This window comes from Medicago sativa, chromosome 7 (genome assembly GCF_051527215.1).
Source record: "Medicago sativa cultivar Bolivia chromosome 7, Bolivia_mono, whole genome shotgun sequence".
Classification (NCBI taxonomy): Eukaryota; Viridiplantae; Streptophyta; class Magnoliopsida; order Fabales; family Fabaceae; genus Medicago; species Medicago sativa.
The window spans coordinates 17,540,906-17,556,311 of record NC_140755.1 but is presented as its reverse complement, the minus strand read 5'-3'; the positions used below and the strand labels follow the sequence as shown (position 1 = coordinate 17,556,311).

Sequence of the window (15,406 nt, the reverse complement as noted above, 5' to 3'; positions counted from 1 at the left end):
TATTGTATTGGAAATGATGAAAGTTGTATTGAAAATTGAAATACGTCAGTTATTTTGGGACACTTTTTTTTAGAAAATGGGTCAGATATTTCGGGACGGAGGGAGTAACCATTTTCGTTATTACATTTTAATTTTGGGCGTGTTTAATGGATCTATATTGACAACCCTTAAATTTCTCGAGTGCATGGAGTTCTAATAATATTATTTTTAAATTTTTTTATTGGTCAGGCAATATGTACTTAAGTTCAGTAATGCTTAAGTTACACTTGAGTCTCGTGTTTGGCGTGGTGACGTGCTGCTCGATTTTGGGTTGGGTGTTTATCATATTGTGTTGAAATGTTGATCGCATTTTTAGAGTAGTGATATATGGACAACCATTTGGTACAACTTTGATGACAACTTTTATTTGCTCTCTTCTCATTGGTCCAAAACAATAGAGAGAGAAAAAGAAAGAGAGAGAATAAGAATATAATGTGAGTATTAGAGAGAAAGTTGTCAAAAAATTGTAATAAAGTGGTTGTACAAATATCATTTCTCCATTTTTAATGTTTCTATAACACATCAGTAATTATTATATAAAGATTCACCTTGAGAGGAGACTTGTTAAATCTGACGGTAAAACAAACTCTCTCCCCCAACTCTACATGCTCATTACACAAAACACAAGAAGTGCCCCAATGTCAACTATAATTCTCCTTGAAAAAAGATTTAGTCAAGTCGAAAACTCTAGCCTGGAGCAATTGCCAAGAGAAAATTTTCACCTTGAGAGGAGACTAAGACTCCCACACCCTTGAAAGAAGCCGCATAATTTCATCTGACATCATATCCACCTCACTAGCTCTCTTATAAAGGAGCTTATAAGTTGATCTTAATGAATAAATACTAAAAGAATCATTGCTCCAAACCCAAAATTCTACACCTTTAGAGAAGATCAGACTCTCTAAAGTCTGGAATAGCTCTCCCAAAATCATTACCTCCCACTCAAAAAGTTCCCTCCTCCACTTAAGATCTCAAACCCACCCATATCCGTCTCTCATAGTCACACTAATCACTTTACTATTTGAACAGAGACCTGAGATAACAAATCCTCAAAGGAGTAACACTAAACTAGATATCATTCCACGTTCCACTGAGACCCTTTCGCATAACTGACCTCAATGATATCTTTCCACAAAGTCTCACCTCTCATGATCAATCTCCAACGCCACTTCCCCAAAAGGAAAGATTACCCAACCTTAAATATCTAATAGCCTACCATCGATCATTCACTCTTAAGCTTACAAAAATCTGATCGTCGGACCCAAGGAATCCTTCTCACCCCTTTAAACCCTCCCCCACATAAACAACGTTGAATCCTCACCATCCGTCTAATAACACCATTAGGCATTTTCAGAAAGGAAAGGAAAAAAAATCGGGATAGAATTGAGGACCAAATTTAAAAGAATCACCCTTCCACCTAAACTAGCAATCTATTACTCGTCGAGCTCAAAAGAGTTACCTACGTATCCAACAAAGGTTTCCAAGTAGACATTCTCCTAGAATTAGTCTCAACTAGAAGACCTAGTTACTTAAAAGAAATCGAACCTATAATATATAGAGGGTATCATCAACATATTGAAGGTACATCACAGACAACCCATAGCTTTTAACTATAAAACCTGTAAACATACCAAATGTCTCGGCCTTCCTAATAGACATGCTTAGCATCTCTTCAATTAGAAGAAAAAGGAAAGCAGCTAGAGGGTCACTCTGCTTAAGACCTCGTTGAATATTAATTTCCTATGTTGGACAACCATTCACTAGCACCAAGAGATTAGCTGCAAAAATACATGCTCACATCCAAGCACACCACTTATTATCAAAATCAAATATCTTCAATATATATTTCAGGAAACTCCAACTAGCCGAATCATAAACTTTCTCAAAGTCCACTTTGAAAATTAGGCAATCCTTCTTAGATTTTTTGGCCAAATCCATAACTTCTTTAACCGCCACCACTATATTGATAACCAATAGTCTACCTTTAAGGAAAGATGACTGGTAAACTTATACTACATTTGATTATAGAAGTCATCAAAATTCTAGAACGTAGTATCTAGAATATATCTTTCACATACATACACTAATAAATTGGTAAACTTATGTACAATTGTATTCAAACAGATGTAATGTCAATAATATTAAGGACTTCACTATACATCAATATTGTATTGTAGGGTTTTCTTGTTATTATTTTGTAACTTGGTTCTGTTGCTTTTCGACGAACTCCTTGTGCATAGTTAGCAGTCTTTAATATAATCTATTAGCATCTTAAGAAAAACTAATTAAGAAAGTGCCTTGAATATATTATGCATACACATCAATATCCTCCTATTTTTTTTTTTTTTTTTTAGGGAATATCCTCCTATTCTTATTGTTGGCTTTCAGCTAGAAAACATATGCAACAATATTTGGTTACACAAATTATTTCTATTGGTATTTCAAGTTTTCTAATATATATTGCTGGTTTTTTTCACTAAAAATTCTAATGGGACACTACTAAAATCTATGAACTCTGTAAGAATAAGAATCTTATTTTTAATTGAAGAGCTTTCCAATCAAATGAAGACTTATAAATTACTTGGATTTATCCTTTTACAAATATTACATGGATTTAATTAATTGATTCACATTTCTTATGATTTGTGTATATGCATGTACGAGTTAATGCATGCTTGATAAGATTTTTTTTGACAATGGAGTGCTGGTCAAGTTGACACGCTAATAAATTTAGCAAAAACAAAAAGAAAAAAACAATACCTGCCATGAACCACCAAATCAGGTCTTATAAATTCACAACGACAATAAAATTTATTCTGTCAAAAAAAATTAAATTTAAAATTAGGAAACAAATCGAAAATAAATTCAATGTTTTTTTGTTGTTAATGTTTGAGATGAAAACATCTTACACAAAATGAAAAATAAATACTCTATGATTTAACTTTCAATTATAATACTTATTTTTGTTGTAATTAAGTACTTTGAAGTTTTAAAGTGGATAGTTTTATTATATATATGTTTTTTTAAAATTTATATTAATTTCTTGTTAGCAACATATCGAAATATAAAACTTCTTATTCAACCTGTACTCTGCTAGAAAAAGCTCAAAGATCTTGAACTTTAATTCTGCTGTACCTGCTGCTATGAGGTGGCCCCGAGTATCGGCAGGAGGGACGACCGTCCAAAGCACCATTTTGTTCAAGGGCATCAAAATTATTAACTTTACATAGTAGTTAGTATCGTATACACATTTATATTATTTTGCTTTAATTAATACTCTCAAAAATATATTTTTAAAGAACTTTGATTATGAATGAATCTTTTTGCAACAAAAAAAAAATAGTCAAATAATTAAAATGACATAATTTTATTGATTCGGTTAGGCATAAAATCTTAAGACCACCCGGTTGTTCTTTCCAACAATATATATATATATATATATATATATATATGCTTATAAGAATTTTCAATATGTCAGTTAATAATTTAAAAAAAAAAAGAGTTAATGCATAGATTAAAAAAGAAAAAACTATTTAAAAACTATGTAAATTATATTGGATCTGCTAGAAATATAGCTGAACTTTAATTTATATAATATAACATCAACCACACTTTAAATATTGGCTAGAAATAATACACGCAGCATATAAATCCTTTGAAGCCAAACTGTCACATGCCCTTGGCAGATCTTTGAACAAAACAAAAACAAAAGCAAAAACAAAAAAAATTTAGTACAGAATACAGACATTGTCTAAAGGGAAAAATAGAGCAGAAAATGAAATGTCTCCATATGAAAACGATTCTTTGTAAAAGCACTTTTAGAATAATTCATTCTTATGATCTCAGAATATGCTGAAAAATATCAGCTAATATCGATTTGGACTGGTATTGCAATCCTCCCATGATTTTCCAAAGATTTGAAGCCCTAAAAAGTTTAAACCTAAAAATTGTAAGTATCACAAAATTCACAAAAATAAAAATAAAATAAAAAATTAGCCTTTTTGTTAATTAATTTTATGTTTTGAAACAGTGAAACAATTATCAAATAAAAACAAAAATTACCTGATGATAGATTCGTTCTTGATATTGCAGAAAAGTTGGATCTTCCAGTGACAGCATCATTGTTATTATTATTAGCATCCCAATTTGGTGATAACATTGGAGAGTCATGAGAATCACTATTATTAGGCATCAAATTAGTGTTTTGTTGATAATGATGAGAAGAAGATTTCTTCAACTTTCTCTTAATCACAATAGATTCCTCAATGAAGTTAAAGATGTCATCTCTTTGAAGTGATTTTGAAGTTTCATCCTCATTAGGCATCAATTGATGAAGGATTTGTTGATTTTGATCAATTTCAGGATATTTTTCTTTCAAATCTTCTTGCATCTTCATCTCACTTGCTCTTTCCCTTGCTCTTGCTCTTGTTTTCTCCCTAGAATCCTTCGTCTTCGAAGATTCCTTCTGTGCCCTTTTCATCTTTCTATCTTTAGTATAATCTTCTTCATCTCCTTCATCGGAAGACGAAGAAGAGAAGCTATGATCACCATCGTCGTCATCGCCAGAAGCTATGTTGTTCTTGCTTCTAGTTAACTCTTCAATTGCTTCTTTTGATTTATTGAAGAGCCATTCAAGTGTGTTGCTGGCTTTGTCAAACCCTAACATGTCTTGAAGATCGAAGAACTTCCTCGCGATCTCGATGGAAAGTCTCACCCTTCTGTCTCTCAAACCTTGAGATGTGTGAATCTTGCTATGCCTGTCTTTCTTAGCTGGTTTCTTGACAGGTTTCTTTGTGAGCAAATTTGAGAGATTGTAATGAGAAGAACCACTTAGATCTTGTTTCAACATAGCTGCATAATCAGCAACAGCCCAATTTGTTGGTGTATCAGGATTAATTGGAACATGATGATGAGTTGTTTGTGTGTAGGGAACAGAAATAGCTGCTGGATCATGAAGAAAGTTGTTGATGTTGTTGTTGGTGTTGTTAGTGTTGTTGTTGGTGTTAGAAGAAGCATTTTGATCAGGGGTAAGAAAAGTAAAAGGAGGGTATGAGTGTGAAGAAGAAGATGAATTAGGATTATAACAAGGGTAAGGACCTAAAGAGCAATAAGTTGAAGGAAACATTTGAAGATTGATTACTTAACTCAAATGGAGAAAAACCCTAGTTTCTTGTTTCACAACAAAAAAAGAACAAGAGGTATATAGCTATGTTCTTATGGGTTATAGTAAAGTAGCTTCCTAAAAACACCTTTTTACACGGATATTAAATATTTAAGGGAAATGAACTACTTACTAGTTAAGGACTATAGTGAACCTAGAAGAGAATAAAAGTGGTTTGAAAGAAATTGATGATGATAGGTGAAGGGTTTTCATTTTGGACAATGATATGGAAAGTGAGATTTGGTTTGCATAGTTTCCATTGTTAGAAGAATAAGCCTTCATATTTATCTGTGTGTGATGGACAAGGCTCATGGGTTGGAACTATTGAGAAGGAGAGAGAAAGTAATAATGATGATGATTAATAATTAAATAAGGAAAACAAATAAGGTGCTATCTTCTATAGATTTTTTCCCTTAAGGGTATTCCATAGATGTTATTTTTTCATAAGAAAAAAAAGATAAATTAACTTAAAAATACAAGATATTCCAACTCAAATACAATGAGGTGTTAAAAAAAAAGTATATACACCAATCAATGTCATAGAGAGATGGCGGGTCTAGATTACTTCTTACAAATCTAAGTGCTTTTTTTTTTTTTTTTTTTAGGACAAATCTAAGTGCTGTTTGTGTCTATAACAACATTTATTTATCGTAATTTTTTGGTTCTTAAGGGAAGGTCTCCTAAAAATCTAAAGTAAATTTGGTCGGAAGAAAAATAAAACATATGAAACAATTGTTCCAATTAATATTTTATTCGAATTCTCATAAACGATTCATCTTTAATTGTTAATTAACCAATTGAATTCTATCGCTTGGTTTAGTTAGAATTCAATTTTTTAAGTCAAATTTAAACTTAAAATGGTTCTCTATATATACAATTAAATTGTGATTAGAGAAATGTAAACACAATACATATAAAAAGTAATTATTGTAAAAAAAATATAATTTTTTTTTTGCAACTAATTAGGTTTTAGGGTCATAATAATAGATAAACAAGTAACGCAGGATAAGACACACATAATTGGCGGATTTTGTGCCTTATTATGTGGGAGCAACGTAAGCATCGCAGGGTCATATCATTCATTCATTCATTCAACTTTTGAGCCCGTTAGTACTTGTGTATGTATATGTGTGTCATTGTCGTGTATAGAAACTATAGGGTTTAGGGTTATCCTTGGTTTTGCAGAGAATTTAAAAAGGAATGATGAAAGATTAAAAGTAAGTAGGATTATGTAAATGTAAATTATACACACTTGTTTGCCTTTTGACTTGTTGCTGAAAAAGTAGGGGGGCTGCAGAAGAGAATTATTAATAATTAATAATAATTACTCACATAGAAGAAGAGAGATAATGAAGACATTGGATTCACGTTCTAGCCAAAAAGGGCTACCATGTTAAAATAACAGTAGTTAGAGGCTGTAATAAATAGGGTTAACTGCTTCTACAGTCTAGGTTTCTATTATTTTATTCTAAAACCTTTTAATTACAAGATTTTATTCTAAAACTTGAAGGCTGTATATTAAAATCATATCATCTATTCTTAAAAGGGACCTCTTTGACTAAATCATGAGATTAAAAAAAAGTTTAAAATTAAATTTATTAAGAATTGATATTGTTTTTTAAAGTTTGGCAGAAATTATATTTATGTACTTACATATCATTATATATTTATCAAAAAGATTGAAAAATAACTAAAGGTCTGATAATAAAGAAATAATTAATACAATTGAAAATATGTATATAAGAACGAATGTAGAAATATTTAAAATTCAAACCCGATTGATTTTGAGGCGGATCACCTGATTGTAGTATATCAATTGAGTTTCAGTCTATCCGAGTGTATTTTACAAAAAATAATAGATAAATCATTTAAAACTTAGAAGTGTATTGAAAGCACGTTGTTAAGGTGACGATGCAAACCAATCAATAAACTTGAATAAAATAAGATATCCTTAGAGCGATGATGGTTGCGGTGTCGGAATATAGTATGGGCGGCGACAATATAAGTTAGTATGGTTGATAGCTTTGTAGCTAATAGGCATGATTCGATGGAATTTGGAGTTTGTACGGATACAAGCAAATAGGACTACCCAAGAGTTAGCAAAGGTGACCATATTATCAACTAGTTTCCATGTTTTGGTTAGACCACCAAATTATATTGAACACATTTTGATTAATCAAATGCTATAAGTTTTCTCCTTAAAAAATAAGTTAGTATGGTTAGGTTAGTTTCTAAGGTTTGAATGCTAGACCTTTTCATGAACTCTTTTCGTGTATCTTAGCTCATCGACTGAGCTATGTATACATAGGACTATCACCATTTCTCCGCAGAGGTAATCTTGCTCGATCATAAGATCAAAAATAAAAAGAAATTTGTTTTATTATTATTTAGAAAAATGTCTTTTATATGTGTAGACCTAAGCACTCTACATTTAGTCCTATGACCATGGAAGACTAACTTTATTTTGTATTTAACTTGTACTCATTATTAGCAAAAAGAAAAACTTGTACTTATCATCAAGTACATCCTTCAGAGAATAAATATATCTAAACATTAATTGAACAAAAAATCTTATTTATTCTTTTAAATAAAGCCCAGTTCTTTAGTATATATCTAACTCAATAGTTTTTTCAAAAAAAAAAAAAAAAAACCCAATAGTCATTGATATGCCACAAGTTTCTAATGAAATTGAAAAAACTTTTTAACAAGCAAGTACATAAAAAAGGGTCACCATAAAAACATCTGTAAAGTTATGTTAAGTTATGTAATCAATTGAACCAAACTTGTTGACATTATCCTAATCATAACGTATTTATTTTAATATCATAAAAAGAGCAAAAAAGACAAATCGTCAATTACAAAGATTAGTGTTGGTTCATTTCTTTTGACTGATCCGTACGTTCCCCCTACTGTCATTTTCAATATAGAAAACTCTTTCAATCTCTCTGACACACCAATTGCACAGAAGGGGGGGCGAGGGGGGGTAACTTCTTCTTTACCTGTTTGTATCAGTTTGTAAATCACGAAGTACTCAAGTTTAACAAATATCATAATGGCTTTTGAAGTCTTTCATATGCCACTGTTATTTGGATTTTCTTCATCATCATGACCAAATGGAAATAAAATAATAACATAATAATTCTATTATTATGTTTTGTTTTAGAGCGGATACAAAGGCTTTGGTGCTGGCATTGCGGTTAGGCTTTTTCAGCTAAAAAAAGTAAAGTTATGGAGGATTTCATGTTAGGTTTTTTCCCAATTCATCTAAAAGAGGAATGTAACTGTCTCTTGATTTCATTCTTTTACCTTCCCTTTTCTAGTAGTTATAGCTATTCACCATTAACAATTTTGTGATTCACACTTCACAGTGAATTAGGGCACAGTGTGGTAGGTATAATGTATAGCATGATAAGAGAATTTTTTGTACTCTTACATCTTAATTGATATAGCTTTTCCTTGACAGGGCTTAACTGCTATAGCTAATAAATAACTTTTGTAAATAATGGTATTAACCTGATGTAACATACATAAAATTCACCAAGTATTAGAAGGTGTGCGTAAGTGAGTCTTAAACAATTTTTTCATATTTATTAAAAAAAAAAAATATCTGACATTATACTGTTCAGAATTAAAATTTATAAAGTTTTAAAGAAAACATTTAAATTTTAGGGTAAATACTTTTTCAAATTTTTTTTAGGGTAAATAATTAGTTTAGACCAACTTATTTATTTTTAAACTTTTTTCTAAATAAAAAAAATGATGTTTACCAGATTAGTTTCAATTTTAAGGTACCTTTTTTTCCTATAAAAATACTTGTACCTCGGCCATTTGGAGAGACGATAGGTCAAACATTTTGACAGGTTATAGAAATTCAAAGTCGTGTAATTCTTGCACTTTTTATTATATCTTAACCAATGGTTCAGCTTCTTCTTAGTCCACAAATACTTCATATGTTTGGTTCAGCTTTACAAAAACAATTATCTTCTCCAAAAACAATTTTGGTTGAAGTTACAATTTTTAGTTTTTGAGTTAACTAGAATCAATTCTCCATTTTGGTTTGTTAAATTGTTAATCAAAAAATTTAACGAACCAATAATTAGCCCCATAAAATATTTATGGTCATGAGTTACCAAACATATTGAATTTTTCTTTACGGTTTTTCCGTTCAAATTTACTGTATTTTTATATTTTTTATTTTACGATATATTTTATCATTTTTGGCAACCCATCTCTATTATTATTTAACTTAATATATTTTATAAAAAAAATATAAAATACATAGAACTGTTATGAAACTAAGTAAATAGAAACAATAATAGAGAGAAGGAGAAGAAGAAAGAATAGAGAGAAGTATTATTATTCTCTGATGTGATTGAGAATGTTACAATGAGCTCTATTTATAGGGAAATAGAGTAGCTTATGGACTAAGTCCAATGATCTAGTAGTATAGCCCATTAACTCATTTGCTATTTGGACATCCACTATTAATATTTATAACACTCCCCCTTGGATGTCCATCAAGGATATGCCTCATTAAAACCATACTAAAATAAAACCCAGTGGGAAAAAAAATTCTAATGAAGGAAAAAGAGTACAATATCCTTTTGAGTGTGAACTGCCTCGTTAAAAACCTTACCAGGAAAACCCAATGGGACAAAACCTTGGTGAAGGAAAAAAGAGTGCAGAACACATTTATTTCCCCCCCTCATGAAGACAAATATCTCTTAGACGGCGAAGACCAATTCTTAATACATGTTTCTCAAAAACTTTACTTGGGAGTGACTTTGTAAAAACATCTGCAAGATTATCACACGAACAAACTTGTTGAATGTTGATATCACCATTCTTCTGAAGATCACGAGTGAAAAAGAATTTGGGAGAAATATGTTTTGTTCGGTCTCCTTTAATATATCATTCTTTCAACTGAGCAATACATGATGTATTATCTTCATAAATGATTGTTGCATCCATTCTTCCATAAGATAAACTTGAAGGTAACAAAGTACATGCTTGACCCTGTTCCAATGTCTTCGCGTGGGTGAAGAACTATATCTTGATAATAGATTGACAAAAATGATATATCAGGACGTGTATTATTAGCAAGATACATCAATGCTCCTATTGCACTGAGATATGGTACTTCAGGACCAAGTAGTTTTTCACCTTCTTTTCGAGGTCTGAAAGGATCATTCTCCACATCCAAGGATCTAACAACCATTGGAGTAGAAACATTTAAAACTTTTGCTATGTAAGCTTGTTGATGCACAAGAATCCCACATTTTACGTGCTCAATTTGTAATCGAAGACAAAACATTGTCTTTCATAAGTCTTTCATCTCGAACTCTTTCTGTAAGCAATCTATGGCTTATGGAAGCTCTTCAGGAGTTCCGATAATGTTTATGTCATCAACATAGACAACAATTATAGAAAATTCTTTTACAGATCTTTTCATAACAGTACATGGACAAATGGAGTCATTTTTATATCCTTCCCTCAGTAAATATTCACTACAAGAAATTTGTCATTTTGCGATACTTCATTTGCAACCCTTGGCTTAGAACTGTCGCAAATTACACTTTTGCGACGGTTATTGCGACTGTTAAGCTTAAGGGTCGCAGGTTTTATAACTTTGTTTTTATAACGCGCATCACAATGTATATGTTTTGGCCAAATATTGTCACTCCCACTTTTCCAATTTCATTCTCCCTCCCACACCTCCAAAACCCTAAAATCAATTTTATTTCTCAATTTCACTTTCCCCCCAATCTAAAACCTAAATCTCCACCACTCTCACCTACAATCTCATTTTCCCCCAAATTGAAACCTAAATCTCAATCTAACTCATGGCTCAATCTCACCATCACTAACCCCATCGAATCTTCACTCATGGCTATCATGTAATTTCAATCGGTTCCTATTCTTCACTCTCAATCTCATTCTCGATTTCTTCAATCAATTGAAGCATAATCCCAATCGGTTCTTGTTCTTCACTCAGTCGGTTCCTTTTCTTCACTGTTCAGTTCTTCCCACACCGCAACTCAGTTACTTTTCTTCACTGAAGCAGTTGTTCGATCGATTCAAAGCTGTTTTCTCAGAAACAACTTTGATTCTGCTTCAAATCTTCTTTCCCAGCTTAAGGTACACTCTAACCCTACTAAACCCTTCTTTCTTTCTTACCCTAATTTCAATGCTCATGGCAAAATTTGTTCTAGGTTGCTTTAATTTTAGATTGTTGTATTAATTATGTCAATTTTGGGTCAGATGCACTATGCACTACAATGAAATTCATATGCAATGTTGTTTTTTATTTTATTTTTGATTTAATTAGTTAATTTGTAATTAAATGAAAAAGTTGATTTAATTACTCTTGATTGGTTTGTGAGAAACTGGGTTTTACTCTTTATTGGTTGTTTGTGTGGTAGATTTGAATTTTAAAGTATATAACCTAAAAAAGAAACATTTTAGAGAGAAACGGTTGGAAAATTTTATAGATATTCTTCTGAAGTAAAATGGTTGTGGGTTGATTCAGTGTGATATCGTTAATATTATTGCGCATTTTGGGTCAGATGTAGTACTGTCACACCCACGTAAGTGTTTGTGAGAATTTTATTTAAGAATTTTCTGCTTTTTTTATGTTGATTGGAGTGTTTTTTAAGTTGATTCAACTCTGTTAGTGTTGTCTAACCAATTTTAAATTAGTTGAGATCAACACATTTTAGGTGAGAGCAGTTAGTGTGCATTTGGGTTTCGCCATAAGGTATCGCCGTCGTGGTTAGGTAAGAGCTATGACTTGTGGGTTTCACTGACAGTTTATTGTTTTGTGCCATTTGTAGTGCATTAATCAATTCCTTTTATATGTGTTCCAGATTGTTTAGGCAAGCGGTTAGGACTGAGGCTTTTTGGCAGGGTTGACGATCCAAGGGTAAACAATTTTATTATTAATATCGTATTGAATAAAGTTTTATTTTATACCGACTATCTGAATCCCTAATTTTTACATTAATGGTGCTGCTGAGATTGGTTAGAGATTTTTATTAGATTCTGAACGAAGTGAAGACAGGGGAACAAGATCGAAACACAACTTAGTATCTCTGCAACGAAGTAAGGTTGGTATGTCTGATTTAAATATCCAAGAATGCCCTCTATGGGACTGATAAAAGCATATTGTCATTTTGATTCTTAAATATGTGTGATGCTTTCATAATTGTCTCTTATTGTATAAAATCACAAAAATATATCTTAATGTGTACTTTGTTAGTCACAAAAATATATCTAAAGTTGGTATAAAATCACAACAAGAAGTTAATTTAGAAGCAATGTACTTCATTTATTATTTTAAACATATATTTAATTTTCTTTTTATTGTTTTGTGCAATTTTCATCAACAACATTTTTAAAACCAATTTGTTCAGTTTGACTTGTATAGTTTCTGGAACCCTCTCCCTCTCTGTTTGTCTTCAAGAATCTATAAATTCAAGTTATTTGTACTCATCAACTTCTCTTCGCTTTTCATTACTTCATGAATATGTTAATGTTAATTCTTCATGCCAAGACAAATAGGGATTATCTCATGTGAATGTTACTTCTAATCATGATGTATTCTTTTTCAGCAAACTACAGCAATTCCAATGCCTCATTAGGACTTTACAAGTACGATTTTCTGTGAAATAGTCAGTTAACTAATAGTATTTTGAAAATATTGTGCGATGATATGAACAGCTCCTAAATTATGTCCATACAAGTAGTTAGTTTATACTCTAGTCCAGTCATATTCGACAGAAGTCAATTGTTAATAATACCCCTTATGGTTACTATTTGGTGCAAACATCATTGATTTTCTTTTTATTGTTTTGTGCAATTCTCATCTGAAATATGAGGACTTTGTTCTCAAGGCCTAAAAGAGCTTCCTTGCATATGACATGTCTCTTTCTAAATAGTGTTGTACTACTAACTTGTTACTTTGTGTGGTCAAAGTTGTACAGCAGCAATATGATTGAATTTGATGTTAATTTAATAGTTAGAATTAGAAAGAGATGAAGGAAAATTACTGTGACATGCCTCTCAGACATTTGAGAAATCCCTAAGTCCGAAAACCATGGAGATGAAGTCAAAGACTAGGGGAGGGGGAAGATATTGTATATGTTTTGACCCATTTTCTATACAGAATGTATCAGTCATTGTTTTCTTTTGCTGTCATGGTTATCAAAAGTGTTTTTTATTAAATCAAAAGGGTGAAAGAATTTTAAGGCACATGGTTGACTTTAGATAATCCAAAACTTGAGTTATATGAATCGGCTTGGTGTGAAAATAATTCGGTTGAAAAGTTCTAGATTGGGTGTCACTTAAAATTTATCTTCCTTAAAAAAAAAAAAGATACTTATTTATCTTACAAGAAAGTGTTACGCAATCTTATTTGTGCCATGGTTTCGATGATTTTGGCGCTTCCTCTTTGGCATAATCATAATGCTACCATGAGCTTTTAGTTTTCCACGTACAAATTTATATTATATTTTTTCCTTCCTCTCTAACTGATATTTGTTTTTTAAAAAGTACTTCCGATCACAGGCACATAGTCAAGCTCTATCAAATTACATGTCAATTCAGACAGAGATTACTCCATATGCGGGGAGTATTGGTCAACTGGCTAATTGAGGTACATAACTAATTTCCCTCATCCTTAATATGTATTGTCTTTTGTAGATCCAACATCATTAGTCTTTTTCTCTGCTTATTTCTTGGATTTTACAGGTACACTTCAAATATGATTTTTGATGCCTGTAACACTATATCTGACAGTGACATTGTTGGATCAATATCTTTCCCAAGTGAATATAAAAACAAGTGAAATACTTATTTGATTTATGATACAAATCTTCAAACTATTAAATATTCTCAACACTTTTATTCTATCATTTGAATACTTCTTTTAACCAAATATATGTATATTGTCTACCATATTTAGGTTGTTAGCCAAGATTTCAATGGCTTCCTTTGGGAATATGATTTTGATCACCTGATTATGTGCGGAAAACTCAACAATCCGAGAACATCATGTGAGGTCAGCATCCGGAAAATGATTTATTTGTTTCACATTGAATGCAATTAATTGGTCTTGTAAGCTTCTCTGTGATAAATAGCTAATGGTTATTCCATAGTGGTTATTTTTGACAAATATATCAGAAAGTAATTATAAGTTTAATTGCGTGATAAGTTAGAATCATGACTTGCGTGACATTATTGCTTATTTTTGTTAATTGATGTGTCTTATTTAATCTTTGACTTATTTTTAGGCGGAAGACTTAGAATCACCAAACAGAGCATAGCATTCTTTGGAGTCTATTCATCTCTAGTTGATCAAAACAACTTCCTCGCCAAATATCATCTACATAATTGATTAAATTTTCATGTTAGGAACTCAAGAAACCTTATTGTATCACTTGTTTGTATTTTATATGAATGTAAAATTCATATTTTTTATTATGAATTATTTTAGTTTTATATATTTTTTATTAGTAAATAGTTCTATTAAAAATTCAGGAAAAAACTGATTTTTTTTTAAATTAACTCAACATCTGCGACCCTTGCAAACAGTCGCAATGTTTTTTTTATAAATAAATTTTATGCATCTGCGACCCTTCCCCAACTGTCGCAAGTCCCTTGAAATCCATTTGAATCTCCTCATTTGCGACCCTTAGCAACTGTCGCAGTTCCTTTTGCGGCAGTTGGTGCGGCTGTTCTATGAAGGGTCGCAAAAGACACTTGCGACCCCAACATCCGTGACTGTTGGGGAAGGGTCGCAATTGTACATCTGCGACCCTTCTAACAGTCGCAATCTGCCATTTTAAAGGTCGCAAAATGCAGTTTTTCTTGTAGTGATTCACTGAGGCGATTGTACCACATGCGTCCTGATTGTTTTAGTCCATATAGAGACTTATTTAATTTTATGGAGTAGTCTTCCTGAGTTACTGAACTATTTGCTTCGGGCAAATTAAATCCTTCAGGGAGTTTCATGTAAATGTCACTATCAAGTGAGCCATACAAGTGGACTGTAACGACATCCAACGTGTGCAAATTGAGCCCTTCATGAGCTATAAGGCTAATTAGGTATCTAAAAGTAGTTGCATCAACTTACATCAACTACAGGTGAGTATGTCTCATCAAAATCAATTTCGGGTCTTTGGGAAAACCTTTGAGCAACAAGTCTTG

At 31.7% G+C, this 15,406-nt stretch overlaps 1 protein-coding gene and 2 long non-coding RNA genes across 4 annotated transcripts; 2 read left to right on the top strand and 1 right to left on the bottom strand.

The window, feature by feature from the left end:
* Positions 1–3,611: 3,611 nt before the first annotated feature.
* On the bottom strand, positions 3,612–5,599 carry LOC146904705 (uncharacterized). Its single transcript, XM_085726741.1, has 2 exons — positions 4,102–5,599; positions 3,612–3,964 (listed from the first exon to the last, which is right to left on the bottom strand). Exons 1-2 carry the CDS (start codon positions 5,162–5,164, stop codon positions 3,906–3,908), a joined length of 1,122 nt encoding a protein of 373 aa, XP_085582867.1. The 5' UTR covers positions 5,165–5,599; the 3' UTR covers positions 3,612–3,905.
* A 5,246-nt stretch (positions 5,600–10,845) lies between these two features.
* On the top strand, positions 10,846–12,122 carry LOC146904704 (uncharacterized). Its single transcript, XR_015019437.1, has 3 exons — positions 10,846–11,338; positions 11,900–11,976; positions 12,076–12,122. It is a non-coding gene; the product is annotated as an uncharacterized LOC146904704 (long non-coding RNA).
* Positions 12,123–12,196: 74 nt separating this feature from the next.
* Positions 12,197–14,709, top strand: LOC146904703 (uncharacterized). Of its 2 annotated transcripts, XR_015019436.1 has the most exons (5): positions 12,202–12,306; positions 12,811–12,850; positions 13,751–13,853; positions 14,163–14,258; positions 14,491–14,709. It is a non-coding gene; the product is annotated as an uncharacterized LOC146904703 (long non-coding RNA). The 2 variants fall into 2 exon arrangements; XR_015019435.1 differs by lacking the exon at positions 12,811–12,850 and having other exon boundaries at positions 12,197–12,306.
* Positions 14,710–15,406: the final 697 nt, after the last annotated feature.

What these genes read in the sequence shown, in the direction of transcription:
- LOC146904705 (XM_085726741.1), bottom strand. Translation starts at nt 5,164, where the DNA reads ATGTTTCCTTCAACTTATTGCTCTTTAGGTCCTTACCCTTGTTATAAT. An exon ending in AAGAACGAATCTATCATCAG is followed by an intron (nt 3,965 to 4,101) that starts GTAATTTTTGTT and finishes TAAACTTTTTAG; the next exon opens with GGCTTCAAATCTTTGGAAAA.